Source organism: Salvelinus alpinus, chromosome 8 (assembly GCF_045679555.1).
Source record: "Salvelinus alpinus chromosome 8, SLU_Salpinus.1, whole genome shotgun sequence".
In the NCBI taxonomy this organism is placed as follows: domain Eukaryota; kingdom Metazoa; phylum Chordata; class Actinopteri; order Salmoniformes; family Salmonidae; genus Salvelinus; species Salvelinus alpinus.
Window position 1 is genome coordinate 19,319,076 of NC_092093.1, and position 15,142 is coordinate 19,334,217.

At 41.2% G+C, this 15,142-nt stretch overlaps 1 protein-coding gene across 1 annotated transcript in view; it reads left to right on the forward strand.

Annotated features, from left to right (window-relative positions):
* The window catches only part of LOC139582667 (MAM domain-containing glycosylphosphatidylinositol anchor protein 2-like), a 407,757-nt gene that overhangs the window by 315,251 nt on the left and 77,364 nt on the right, over positions 1-15,142 (forward strand). The window contains exons 13-15 of the mRNA XM_071412871.1: positions 5,650-5,670; positions 7,530-7,685; positions 9,187-9,348. Coding sequence (XP_071268972.1) covers positions 5,650-5,670; positions 7,530-7,685; positions 9,187-9,348 — 339 coding nt within the window. The remainder of the gene's footprint in view (positions 1-5,649; positions 5,671-7,529; positions 7,686-9,186; positions 9,349-15,142) is intronic.

Sequence of the window (15,142 nt, forward strand, 5' to 3'; positions counted from 1 at the left end):
TGCCTGCACTCGCACGCCCGACTAGCATCACCACCCTGGACGGTTCCGACCTAGAATATGTGGACATCTATAAGTACCTAGGTGTCTGGCTAGACTGCAAACTCTCCTTCCAGACTCATATCAAACATCTCCAATCCAAAATCAAAGCAAGAATCGGCTTTCTATTCCGCAACAAAGCCTCCTTCACTCACGCCGCCAAACTTACCCTAGTAAAACTGACTATCCTACCGATCCTCGACTTCGGCGATGTCATCTACAAAATAGCTTCCAATACTCTACTCAGCAAACTGGATGCAGTTTATCAGCCATTCGTTTTGTTACTAAAGCACCTTATACGACCCACCACTGCGACCTGTATGCCCTAGTCGGCTGGCCCTCGCTACATGTTCGTCGTCAGACCCACTGGCTCCAGGTCATCTACAAGGCTATGCTAGGTAAAGTGCCGCCTTATCTCAGTTCACTGGTCACGATGGCTACACCCACCCGCAACACGCGCTCCAGCAGGTGTATCTCACTGATCATCCCTAAAGCCAAAACCTCATTTGGACGCCTTTCCTTCCAGTTCTCTGCTGCCTGCGACTGGAACGAATTGCAAAAATCTCTGAAGTTGGAGACTTTTATCTCCCTCAACAACTTTAAAAATCTGCTATCCGAGCAGCTAACCGATCGCTGCAGCTGTACATAGTCCATCTGTAAACTACCCACCCAATTTACCTACCTCACCCCCCATACTGCTTTTATTTATTTACTTTTCTGCTCTTTTGCACACCAGTATCTCTTCTTGCACATGATCATCTGATGATTTATCACTCCAGTGTTAATCTGCTAAATTGTAATTATTCGATTTATTGCCTACCTCATGCCTTTTGCACACATTGTATATAGATTCTCTTTTTTTCTACCATGTTATTGACTTGTTTATTGTTTACTCCATGTGTAACTCTGTGTTGTCTGTTCACACTGCTATGCTTTATCTTGGCCAGGTCGCAGTTGCAAATGAGAACTTGTTCTCAACTAGCCTACCTGGTTAAATAAAGGTGAAATAAAAATTAAAAAATTAAAAAAATAGGCCAACTTCAATGTAAAAGATCAGCTGTTAATTTCTATATACTGGGCTTCTAGGTCCAATTAAGTTAGAGATTCACATGGTCATTTGTTGTATGGCTCCTTTGGGAATATGAACCCATCATGGCCAGAAAAGGTGAGGAATATATTCTGCATGGTTATGAAAATGTCAAATTATTTTAGATGAAAAAAAAAAAATTACACAAATTTCTACTCTTCTCAGTAATGGCAAATGTTTTTTAGGAATAAGCTTTTCATCATATCCCCCATTTGCACAAAATACCTACTGGCCAGCTTGCAATTAGGGCTGTGGTGGGCATTAAATTTTGACAGCCGGTGATTTTCAAGCAAATAACTGCCGGTCTCACGGTAATTGACCATTAATTAACATAAATACATTTAGCATCTCCTGGCTTCCATGCATAGCCTACAAGCCACCGGTGCAGACCTTTGGAACATCTACATTTAAAAAGCATAATAAATCAATTTAATGTAGCCTACACCATCACAATAAATCCATTATTTATTTTAGATAGGTCTAAAAAAATATATAGATTTCAGAAGAACAGAATAGCGTACTATGAGTTGTCCTTATGTTAGGCCCTGATCTGGCTATGTCATATGGCTGTGGGCTACACTAGTTAATTTAGCAGACAATATTTGCGTAGAATTCCATGTCATTATTTTATTTGATAGTATGAAGAATACAATTGAATAAAATAGAAAGGATATTTTCTCCAAATGATTTGAGGGAGTGTGCACATGCGGCTATTCTGTGTTGAGCATTTAACAGGAAACAGGTCCTCCTATATGCATTTAGAGTGATTTATGCAACTTTATTTGTGATTAAAATGTTAGGCTGTATGTTTTGATTTTTAATACATTCTAAAGTTGCATGATGCAACTGCAATGATGATTTTTTTTAAAGTTGCATGAAAGGCATGAGCTCTGCTTTGTTTTTTTGCGCAGGCTGCGCACACTTCATCAGTCTCTCATTCACAATTTGACAAGCACTTGATAATGCCTCGAACTTCCCAGCAGCATCACCCTTGTGTGGCCGTAATATCACCTAAAGAAATCCATGCCTTTTGCAGACAGTGGCCATTATGGCCTTGGGCTGAATATAATCATTATAATTCCCTTCTCCCAGCTGTGTGCTCCGAAGCGCCTCTCACTCACATGGGTTTCTCAGATATCTCAATTCTCATTAGCCAATGCCTGTCAGTGATTGGGCCCTTCTCACATCTCAGCTCTGGAGTAGGCTAAAGAATGAAGATGGACACATCGTGGGACGCAACTGCGCGCATCCTTCATATCGAATTCAGAGGCGCATATTAAAAATGTTGGAAGAACTGTCCACATTTACCTTTCGTCAGCCAACAAGATGAGTAGGCCTAACAAACAGCAAAAGGACTGGCCTATGTCAAACTACTATCCCACATAGTATAAAAGTTTACCTATTCTATTGGTCAACTTGTCCTTCTGTGTAAAAAATGTATACTCCAAACATACTCTGGGACAGTTGTGTTATGCGATAGATCCCAAATTAATACAACCACGAGCATCAAAAAATATCTTAAAAGCATTGCGAATGATGTAACAGATCAGAATGTTTAGCTTAAAATGTTGATAAACTATTAGGCTATTTCTTCACATTATAAGCACAGCAATGCGCACACGACAGTAGGCTATAAGCGTGAATGTTCCAAAATGCTGTCAATTAGCGGGAAAACACCATACTCATAAGTATCCGCAAATGCGATTATGAATGTAATGCTTTTTTATGGTGAAAATTATCTTCCTCAAACTTGAAACTCGAGCAGTGCCTATGTATGCCAGTTAGGCTCTACACCAGTTGTAAAGTGGATTAATTTGCATAATTTTAGGAAGTTATTTGGTCACTTTAGTTGTGATACAAACCTTATCAAAACATATAGGCCTGTGGGCTAGGCTAAGAAGGTGTGATACAAACCTTATCAAAACATATAGGCCTGTGGGCTAGACTAAGGAGGTGTGATACAAACCTTATCAAAACATATAGGCCTGTGGGCTAGGCTAAGGAGATGTGATACAAACCTTATCAAAACATATAGGCCTGTGGGCTAGGCTAAGGAGGTGTGATACAAACCTTATCAAAACATATAGGCCTGTGGGCTAGGCTAAGGAGATGTGATACAAACCTTATCAAAACATATAGGCCTGTGGGCTAGGCTAAGGAGTTGTGATACAAACCTTATCAAAACATATAGGCCTGTGGGCTAGGCTAAGGAGGTGTGATACAAACCTTATCAAAACATATAGGCCTGTGGGCTATGCTAAGGAGGTGTGATACAAACCTTATCAAAACATATAGGCCTGTGGGCTAGGCTAAGGAGGTGTGATACAAACCTTATCAAAACATATAGCCCCGTGGGCTAGGCTAAGGAGGTGTGATACAAACCTTATCAAAACATATAGGCCTGTGGGCTAGGCTAAGGAGGTGTGATACAAACCTTATCAAAACATATAGGCCTGTGGGCTAGGCTAAGGAGGTGTGATACAAACCTTATCAAAACATATAGGCCTGTGGGCTAGGCTAAGGAGGTGTGATACAAACCTTATCAAAACATATAGGCCTGTGGGCTAGGCTAAGGAGGTGTGATACAAACCTTATCAAAACATATAGGCCTGTAGGCTAGGCTAAGGAGGTGTGATACAAACCTTATCAAAACATATAGGCCTGTGGGCTAGGCTAAGGAGGTGTGCTACAAACCTTATCAAAACATATAGGCCTGTGGGCTAGGCTAAGGAGGTGTGATACAAACCTTATCAAAACATATAGGCCTGTGGGCTAGGCTAAGGAGGTGTGCTACAAACCTTATCAAAACATATAGGCCTGTGGGCTAGGCTAAGGAGGTGTGATACAAACCTTATCAAAACATATAGGCATGTGGGCTAGGCTAAGGAGGTGTGATACAAACCTTATCAAAACATATAGCCCCGTGGGCTAGGCTAAGGAGATGTGATACAAACCTTATCAAAACATATAGCCCCGTGGGCTAGGCTAAGGAGGTGTGCGACTATGATTTGAAAAAGTCGCCCAAAAAAGTAATGCGCTGTTTCTTGCCTTAGTGCACGCAAGCTGGGCATCATTATAATAATTCACAAGTGACAGGCTAATATTGTCACCATTCAGACTATTCTTGATTTAATCTTGTCTTTACATATTATTTAGTATATGTGTGAAATGTGTATTTTGATTTATAATGGACTATTCTCATGCACATGTCTCGGAACAGGGGCAGGGGAGAAAAATTTGTGCGCAACATGAGTTCATGGGCACTCATGAAAAGTTTGATTTGATTGTCAATTACATTTGCATCGATGTCAGAGTGATTAGAGGGACAATAGAGCACTGAGTACCAGGCAGTTAGCAAGTTTGGTAGGCTACTAATGACCATCAGCAGTATCAGAGCTTGGAGAAGCCTAGTTACCGTGACTAAATGGTCACGTGGAATTAGAATGCGGTCATGACTCGTGACCGCCGGTGTGGCAGTAATATGGTCACCTAACAGCACTACTTGCAATACAATATTTCATCCAGTAGCAGATGTGCGTGCGCATGGTCTGAAGTTTGCTGGGACGTAAGCACATTCTCACATCAAGTAAACATGTTATAAACGCCAACTTTTGCATGAAAACTGGTGAAAGCTAATTCTGGGGTATATTTTGTACGTACGCACGATTTATAAATGAGGCCGCTGGCCCTTATCAAACACAACCAACAAGAAAGGCTATTCCTACAAATTAGTGAGATGAGATGTCTCACATGCCTCAAAGTTTATGTAAGGTGCTTGTGAGTGGAAGTTGCCGTTGGTACGGACATCAGTAAGGCAAATTAACGGAATAGTAATCATCTGTTTTATCTGGTCGGGCTGTTCTTAGTAGTCCCACTCTCACACAATAGATAGCACAGAGGGGGAAGTGTGTGTGTATGTGCACGTTTGCGTGTGTGTGTGTATGTGCACATGTGTGTGTGTGTGTGTGTGTGTGTGTGTGTGTGTGTGTGTGTGTGTGTGTGTGTGTGTGTGTGTGTGTGTGTGTGTGTGTGTGTGTGTGTACACTCATCCGTGTGGACAGATTTGTATCCTCTTTTATTTCAAATGTCTTTCATTTGTTCTTGGATCCATTCCTATCTTTACTCTGATAATGATTGTCTCTGCTGCACTGGAGATGATTTATCTCAGTTATGCCATTTAAAAGTTGATTAAACATTTCCATTTCCAATTAAACTCTATAATTGTACTCTGAGAGAATGTGTCATTCGAAGTTGAGATGATGGCCACCAGGAAACAGAATTCAAAGTTTACCAGCTGCTAATGTTCAATCATTACAAATGTCAGGTTAGAAGGTTGCGTTACACACTGTTTGTGTGCTGTTTTGGGTGTAACGGTACCTTTTGACATTCTGTGACATTATGTCCCATTACTCCACACACCTCAAGGGCAACACCCAAACCCTTCTATATGAGTCAGCAAACTGCTGTTTAAATGATGGAAGACTATTGTATTGTTTACTGATGACTACCTCGCTTTTGATTTTCAGCTCCCGTCAACCCTCACCTGAGTAAGTAACAGTTTGTTTTGTTTCTCACATCACTTAGCATGTCTCGGAGTATGATGAGGACATTCTCACCCTTAACTAGGCAGAGCTGAGCAGCCCTGCCAGAATCCTGTTGAGTATTTTTCCTGTAATATACTTTATAACTACACTGGAAAGAATAGAATGCATTAATGATCACTACACACACACACGCTGTGTGTGGTGGGATGGGGGATATCAGTGGAATCTTCGTGTGTGTGTGTGTGTGTGTGTGTGTGTGTGTGTGTGTGTGTGTGTGTGTGTGTGTGTGTGTGTGTGTGTGTGTGTGTGTGTGTGTGTATGTGTGTGTGTGTGTGGTGCTCATTAATGCATTCTATGTGTTCTCTCCAACGTTCTCACATTATGTTATAATCAGGTCCCATGTAACTTACGGAAAACCTCCACATTAACGTCTCCCTACTTCACAAACACTCGCTTGCTAAAGCATATTGTGTAATTGTGTTGGGTTAGCAGTTAGCACATACAAATATAATAATTTATTACTAGCATCATTATCAAACCCCCTATAGATTGCAGCCAATCTTATCTGAACAATAGATCTAATCTGCACACCTCCTCCTCTTCTCCACTCCCCTCCAACCCCCCCCTTCCTCCTACTCCTCCTCTTCCTCCTTCCACTTTTCCATCTCCTACTCTTCTACCTCCTCCTACACTCCACTCCTCCCCTCCCAATCCCCCGTCCATCTCCACTAAGGCACAGGTCCATGTAGTTTAGCTCACAGTGGATTGACATTAGCAGAGATATGCTGGGGGCCAGACCCCCATTTAGATCTGCAAATCTGGACACTGGGGGGGAGAGGAGTCAAGAGCTGAGGCCCCTCTCTCTGTCTCTGGCTGTCTTAGCTGGGCCACTCTCCTCTGTGTGTGTGTGTGTGTGTGTGTATGTGTGTGTGTGTGCGCCTCTCTCTCTCTCTCATCTCTCTCTCTCCCCCCTCTCCTCCTCCCCTCCTCTCCACGCCTGCTTCTCCACTACCTGTGTAAAGCCTCTAGTTCCTGCCTCCACCAAGGTCGCCACTTCAAACTGCTTCCAGCTACCTTTTAATAAATCAATGAATATTTATCACACGGCCCCACGTCCTGAATCTAGATGCTGCTTTTTACCAACTCTTTGAGGACACTTCTGTTTCTAAATGTCTTCTGGTTATATCGTGTTGTTTTCGTATTATATTATTGTTTGTTTCCTTTTTTTTGGCCTATACCTGTAGCTCTCTCATTGTTAGACACGCACATGCATCGGCCCGTGTTGATTTCAACATCATTAACTTCAACAGTATGTCCTCTTATAGAATGCATTGCACAGCCATTCACTGGGTGAACTCAGACTCAGAGACTTAGTCATGCAACCATTGGTAGACATGGATAGCAGTATCCATTGACTGATGTGTTTATTCACATGATCAACATAAGAATATAGAATGCACCGCTGCCATTCAGTCATGGTCCAGTAGCCAATGTCATGGTGAACACCATGAAAAGGTTATATCAAGTATTTCCATCTGTACCAGAGGAGGCTGGCGGGAGGAGCTATAGTAGGACGGGCTCATTGTAATATCTTGAATGGAATTAATGGAACAGAGTCAAACATGTGGTTTCCATATATTTGATGTGTTTGATACCGTTCCATTCATTCCATTCTAGCCATTACAATAAGCCCATCCTCCTATAGCCTCCTCTGATTTTTACCTACATTTGGACATGATTATAAGAGCATTTCTCGACCAGTGCTCCATGAGAGTTACTGCAGCTTTCAGATTACATGATGAGGTTCTCGTGTTTATATTCCAATGATGACTGTAACAGTGGTTTTCTGATCCGCTCTTCAGGAGAGTTCCACTGCAGCTTCGAGGAGGAGCCCATCTGCATGTTCACACAGGACAAAAATGACGACTTCGATTGGACGAGACACAGCGCCGCCACCCGTGACACCAAGTACACACCCAACACCGGGCCTAGCGGTGACCGCAGTGGATCCAAACAGGGTGAGCAAACCCAGGAAGGAAAACAAAGCTACTGTACTGTATGTTTTATTGTGATGTCATTAGGATTTTAGGTGCACTATGTTTGGGAATCTTCAATGCGACAAAGCAGGTCATAAGGGAATTGTTTTGCCACAGTTAACTATGTTAGCCAGATTAACTAGTTAGAATATTTTTTTACACTTGTTTGCAAGTGTTTGGCTACCACTCCAGGTGACTTCAGCTATGTTACATGTATCTGTTTGTGACGCATTTTCTTTCACAGCGTATTGGTACGGTTGGCTTCCAGGTAAACTTCCAGGTCTTTCTGAGTAATATTTTAGTCTTGACCCTGGTAGTCAACTCAGTACAGATACTGTATTAACAATACACACTACACGCGGCCAATCAATAACACTTGTCAATATCAACACAATGGAACATGCAACAAACAATTAAGCACTCTCACTTTCATGGTAGTCATTTCTCTCTCTGTGTGTATCCCCCCTCTCTCTGCCTTATATATATATATATATATATCCCATCCTCTCTCTCTGGTTTCCATGGGGACAGTGCCTGACAGAGAGTTGCCTGCTAGTGTTCAATATGAGAGATTGATACAGTGTAAACACAGGCAAATTCGTTTCACAATCTGACACACACCCTCTGCAAGAAACGGTGGCAGTTGGCCTGTGTGTCAGTCCTGAGGGAGGGTGAGCATTGATCTGGTCTTTACAGGAATGGACAGCTCTAGTAGCACCAGCAGCTGAAGTAGTAAATAATATACTGGCTTTAATCACTGTAATTAGTTGAAACTGTCCAGCATTTCATTACCAGCCCACCAGTCCTAAGGGGCTGCAATTATCTGATATCAAATTCAACAAAGAGAAGAAATTCTATTTGATTTTAGCTGGAGGGTATGAAAGCTTTTTCTCCATCCTAGCTACCTTCCCCCGCCCCAAAGTGGGACTGTAGATTGAGTCTGGAATGAGACTCGGGCCATGTGCAGGGAAGGTTCGTTTCACTGCTGCTTCTCCCATGAAGGTTTCAGATAACTCTGAGATATGGCCATCTCCTCTGCCCTCTGGTTAGTGTCTGGTTAGAGGAGAGGTCTTTAGTGGAAATTGACTTCCACTGTTTCACTAGTAGCTGGATGGAGACGCCATTTTCATCCCAAAGGATTCTAAGATATTGAGGGCTTGTTCCATACATCCTCTATATCATGTGCCCATACATCCTCTATATCATGTTCCCTTTGGGGGATTCTAATAAAACAATTATCCATCCAATAACCAAAGCAATACTCCATTTGATTGTTACAGAAATGTTATTTTTTCCGGAATACAAAGAGCACAACCAAGGGTTTCTTTTATGTGATTTAACACAACTTGTGGCTGTTAAGAGTCATGTCTACAAACAACAGAGCTCTCCTTGGGTCCTAAAGACAGCCTGGCCCTCTGGTGTTGTTCTCTCTACCCACAGGTATAACCTTATTATTTGGTGTTGTGTTCTCCCCACCCTACAGGTTTCTACATGTACATCGAGACGTCCCGGCCTCGGAAGGAGGGCGAGGTAGCAAGGCTGGTCAGTCCTTTCTTCAACGTGGCGCCCAAGAACCCGTACGGCATCACCAACCCCCCGGCATACTGCTTCGGCTTCTTCTTCCACATGTACGGAAAACACATCGGTAAGAAGAACATGTCAGTCTTTTTCTCTCCAACACATAACAGCAAGTCACAAACAAAGGACATGTTCCTTGTATTCTCTTTATTCTCTCATCAATACATGATTGAGTCAGAGGCTTCTCTCCAGTGACTATTTCTTTCTAATCTCATTTGGGGATCAAAATTCTTTTTTTTGACACACTCGAAAATGTGAACTTTCATGTGCCTTAATAACAAACTTGTATGCCATCTGTAAATAATAATAAAATTGTTAAATTACGAGCATTTTTGGTTAAGCCATAGAAAAAGTGAACAACCTTCCCACTAGCCATGATTGGCTGAGATAATGAGTGGGCTGGACATGCCGAGAGAGGAGTTAGGATTGGTCTGCCATATTCAAGGCTTCTGTCTATTTGAGCTCGTCAGTCTGTGTCGGTAATCCTGTCGAACGTGGCATTTGTTTAATGTATTGTGTTGTGGAACTGCATAAGTGTTGCTCCCCACTTTCTGGAGGATCAAGTTTTGAAATCAGTGGAACTAGAGTATGATAGCTAACGAGATGGAGAAAACACCTGTCTCCGGATTACATCTTCAAACTAAGGGCAACCGTGGTATGGCATTCCTGACAGGGAGATGCGTCCAGCATCATGCATGATGATGTATACAGGACAGATAGCTAGCTACATTTTCAGATATCACACGTTTCTAATTTTGACTGAAAGTGGTTTCATTTCAAACTAAAGTGTACTGTTAGCTAGCTAGCTAACGTTAGCTGGCTGGCTCCCTAGCTGACGTTATTATTTGTTTCCCAGAGCCTTTTGCTTTTCTATTTAGAGCCTAATGTTAGCTATCTAACATTGGACCTGGTTGGTTAGTTCCCAGCACTGTGGCATTGTTGGCAAGCTGTTCATTGTTGTTTAACCAGCTATGGTTAGATGGCTGGCTCGTTAGCTAACGTTACGTGACATGTGTGATCTTAAACAATGTTTACCTAGCTAGGTTCATTGTTTACCTAGCTAGCTAGCTATATGTCTTAAGCTAAACTGTACTGTTAGCTAGCTAGCTAATGTTAGCTGGCTGGCTCCCTAGCTGAGGTTATTGTTCATTTCCCAGAGCTGTTTGCTTCACTAGTTAGAGCTTAATGTTAGGCATTGTTGGCACTTTGTTTATTGTTGTTTAACTAGCTAATGTTAGCTGGATGGCTCGTTAGCTAACGTTACGTGACGTGTGTACAACAATATGACCGGTGTCAGTAAACATCTGCAAAAAAGCACCATTTCACATTTTGCTACATAAGACCGAATCCAGGTGGTGAGTCACAAATAGGGTTTGGTGGTATTCAGATTTTCATATCATCATACCATCCTCCTTTCATCCCGGGATATACAGTATTTCCGGCTTTGTACTCAAGGGGGTGCCAAAAACACAAAAAAGCTCATTGGGCATCTACAGTGGTTCGTCCTTTAAAAGTTGCAGCATACTGCAGCACAGCTTGCGTGGCGCCGCAGAATTCTATGGCACGTTATTTAAGTGCCAACCACTGGTACCATTAATGCTAGATATTGCTAGTTTGACCACCAGAGGGCATATTTGAGAAGCAATTGATAGCTTTCATTAGTGGCTGTACGAGAGAATTGAAAACCTTTTTTTGTAAGAACATAGTATATGGGACTGGTTTTAAGAAATTTTACTTGATTAATTTGATAAAAATGATGGTGTTTCTATTCCAAGAAAAACGAGAAAAAAAACTCTGGATTTTTGTTAGGATGGAACAGAAAATATGGCTCTGTACAACGTGGTGGTCGGGAGTAGGCTACAGTGCTATTTAGCTAAAGAATCCCCGTGTCGTGCGGGCATGCGGCAGACCGGGGCTCAATTCCCGAACTGGGAGGAAGGAGTAGGCAGTCCTTAGAAACAAGAATTTGTTAACTGATTCCATATGTTTTATTTCATAGTTGTGATGTATTCACTATTATTCTAAAATGTAGAAAATATAAAAAATAAAGAAAAAGCCTGGAATGAGTAAGTGTGTCCATACTTTTGACTGGTACTTGCTTAATTTATTTATTATTATTATGGTGTTTCTACTCCAAAAAAAACGAAAAACCCTCTGGGTTTCCATTAGGATGGAACGGAAAATATGGTGCTGTACAACGTGAAGGTTGGGGTAGGCTATAGTCTTGTGCTATTTAGCTAAATAGTCCCTGTGTCGTGCGTGGGCACGCGGGAGACAGGGTTTTTTAATTCTCCGACGGGAGGAAGGAGTAGGCTGTCCTTGTAAAGAGAAATTTGTTCTTAACCTCTTGACGCTAGGGGTCAGATTTATTTTTTAACCTTTTGTCAATAGGGGGAGCTGTTAGCACTTTCTTTTTTTACATTTCCAAATTAAACTGCCTCGTACTCAATTCTTGCTCGTACAATATGCATATTATTATTATTATTGGATAGAAAACAATCTCTAGTTTCTAAAACCGTTTGAAATATGTCTGTGGGTGAACCAGAACTCTTTCTACAGCGAAAATCATGACAGGACATGCGAAGGTCAGAAAACTAGGCTCTGTTCTCAGATCAGTTTAAAGCTCTGTGTGTGCCCTATGGGTCGAAATGAACTGCACCCGCCTTCCCCTGGATGTCAGTAACCAATGAGAAGTGGAATGGAGTCTCTACGTATTTCTCAGAGTTTATAAAACGCCATGGTGACATGTCCGTTCTTTTGGACGCTCCTCAAGGCGCAAGAGAGGACATCAGAATGGCATGCTCAAAAGCTCTCGTTATCGCCCTAAGATATATCCGTCTGTGATTTAATTCGATATAGGTGTTAGAAACATCATAATGAAGTTATTTTAAACCGATTTATATCAGTTTATGCGAGTATATTGCTATTTTCAGAATTTTCGTAGTATTGCGCTTTGAGGATTTGGACATGTGTGTGCCACGTAGCTATTGTTAGCTGCTAGTTCCGAAGTTGAAGAGGACGTTTTACAACAAAGCAACGATTATTTTGGACAAAGGACACCTTGCCCAAGATACTGATGGAAGCTCGTCCAAAAGTAAGAGCTATTTATGATTTTATTCCATATTTATGTGGAAAAATGTAAACGCATTTGTCGGCCATTGTTGCGGCACTAGTCTGGCTGTAACGCACACTGTATGTCTAGTAACGTTAATTTTAAAAATCTAACTCAGCGGTTGCATTAATAACTAATGCATCTTTCATTAGCTGTCCAACCTGTATTTTTTTAGTCAATCTAATCGATAAATAATCGTAAACTTAGGTGCCTTTTCAAGATGGCGCCGGCCAGAATGCATGCCATGTTTTGACAGATTACATTGCATAACCACGATTTGTGATGCTAAATATGCACATTTTCGAACAAACTCTATATGCATTGTGTAATATGATGTTACAGGACTGTCATCTGAAGAATTCTGAGAAGGTTAGTGAAAAAATTAATATATTTTGGTGGTGATAACGTTATCGCGCTTTTTGCCTTGAATCAATGCTGGGGTGATGTTAGCTCATGTGGTTTGCTAATATAACGATATATTGTGTTTTCGCTGTAAAACACTTAGAAAATCTGAAATATTGTCTGGATTCACAAGATCTGTGTCTTTCAATTGCTGTACGCTGTGTATTTTTAAGAAATGTTTTATGATGAGTAATTAGGTAATACACGTTGCTCTCTGTAGTTATTCTAGTCGCTTTGGTGAGTTTTGTGATAGTGGCTGCAATGGTAAACTATGATTTATACCTGAAAAATGCACATTTTTCTAAAAAAACATATGCTATACCATAAATATGTTATCAGACTGTCATCTTATGAAGTTGTTTCTTGGTTAGTGGCTATATATATCTTTATTTAGTCGAATTAGTGATAGCTACTGATGAAGTAAAAAACTGGTGGAGTAAAAAAAGTGGTGTCTTTTGCTAACGTGGTTAGCTAATAGATTTACATATTGTGTCTTCCCTGTAAAACATTTTAAAAATCAGAAATTATGGCTGGATTCACAAGAAGTGTATCTTTCATCTGGTGTCTTGGACTTGTGATTTAATGACATTTAGATGCTAGTATTTACTTGTGACGCTATGCTAGGCTATGCTAGTCAGCCTTTTTACTGTGGGGGGTGCTCCCGGATCCGGGTTTGGGAGGAACTAGAAGTTAAATAACGTTCCCAAGGTAAATGGACTATTTCTCAGATCCAGATCGTAGAATATGCAGATTGGGATAGAAAACACTCCAAAGTTTCCAAAACTGTCAAAATATTGTCTGTGAGTATAACAAAACTGATTCTGCAGGCGAAAACCTGAGGAAATCTAACCCGGACGTGATTTATTTATTTTTTATCTGTGTTTCCTGGCCCGTCTTTCTTCCATTTAAAGGGGTATCAACCAGATTCCTTTTCCAATGGCTTCCTCAGGCTGTGACCAGGCTTTAGACATAGTTTCAGGCTTTTATTTTGAAAAATGAGCGAGATTTTTCAAAACTAGTCCAGGAACTGATTAGTTCCTGCACGCGAGAGGGGTAGCTCTCCATTTTCTTTCTCTCTTTTATTGATTAGGTTACGGTCCGGTTGAAATATTAGCGATTATGTTTGTTAAAAACAACCTGAGAATTGATTATAAAAAACATTTGACATGTTTCTACGAACATTACGGATACCTTTTGGAATTTTCGTCGAACGGAACGAGGCTTTGGTTTTTCTGAACATAACGCGCAACCCAAATGGCGTTTTGTTGTTATAAAAGTAATATTTATCGAACAAAAAGAACATTTGTTGTGTAACTGGGAGTCTCGTGAGTGCAAACATCTGAAGATTATCAAAGGTAAGCGATTAATTTTATTGCTTTTCTGACTTTCGTGACCATGCTAATTTGGGGCTAGCTGTTGTAGCATTGATTGATACACTCACAAAAGCTTGGATTGCTTTCGCTGCAAAGCATATTTTCAAAATCTGACACGATAGGTGGATTAACAACAAGCTAAGCTGTGTTTTGGTATATTTCACTTGTGATTGCATGATTATAAATATTTTTAGTCATATTTTGCACCCTGCAATTCAGCGGTTGTTTAGGAAAATGATCCCGCTCAAGGGATCCGTAGCGCAGAGAAGTTAAACTGACTTGCCTAGTTAAATAAAGGTAAAATAAAAAAATAAGTGTTGCTCTGTGCTACTCAGTGTGCTACTGTCCTCCTCCCTCCTCCTCCCTCATGGGCTAGGTCTGTCCTCTGTGCTATCCTCCTACTCCATCTTCCCTTCCCCATGGGCTAGGTCTGTCCTCTGTGCTACCCACCTCCCTCCTCGTGGGCTTGGTTTGTCTTATGTGCTATCCTCCTCCCTCTTCCCCATGGGCTAGGTCTGTCTTCTGTGCGAGGCTCTGCGGCCCATCCCGTGCCCCCTGCCCTCGTGCCTTAAACCTTGCACGCTTTCAGTGGATACAGCTGGAGAACTGCAAGCCAATCCCATTGAGTGCAGGAGCAATGAACAATATACATTGTCCTGCTAATATCAGGGTTAATTATATACAGTTGAAGTCGGAAGTTTACATACACTTAGGTTGGAGTCATTGAAACTCTTTTTTCAACCACTCCACAAATGTCTTGTTAACAAACTATAGTTTTGGCAAGTTGGTTATCTACTTTGTGCATGACACAAGTAATTTTTCCAACAGTTGTTTACAGACAGATTATTTCACTTATAATTCACTGTATCACAATTCCAGTGGGTCAGACGTTTACATACACTAAGTTGACTGTGCCTTTAAACAGCATGGAAAATTCCAGAAAATGATGTCATGGCTTTAGAAGCTTCTGATAG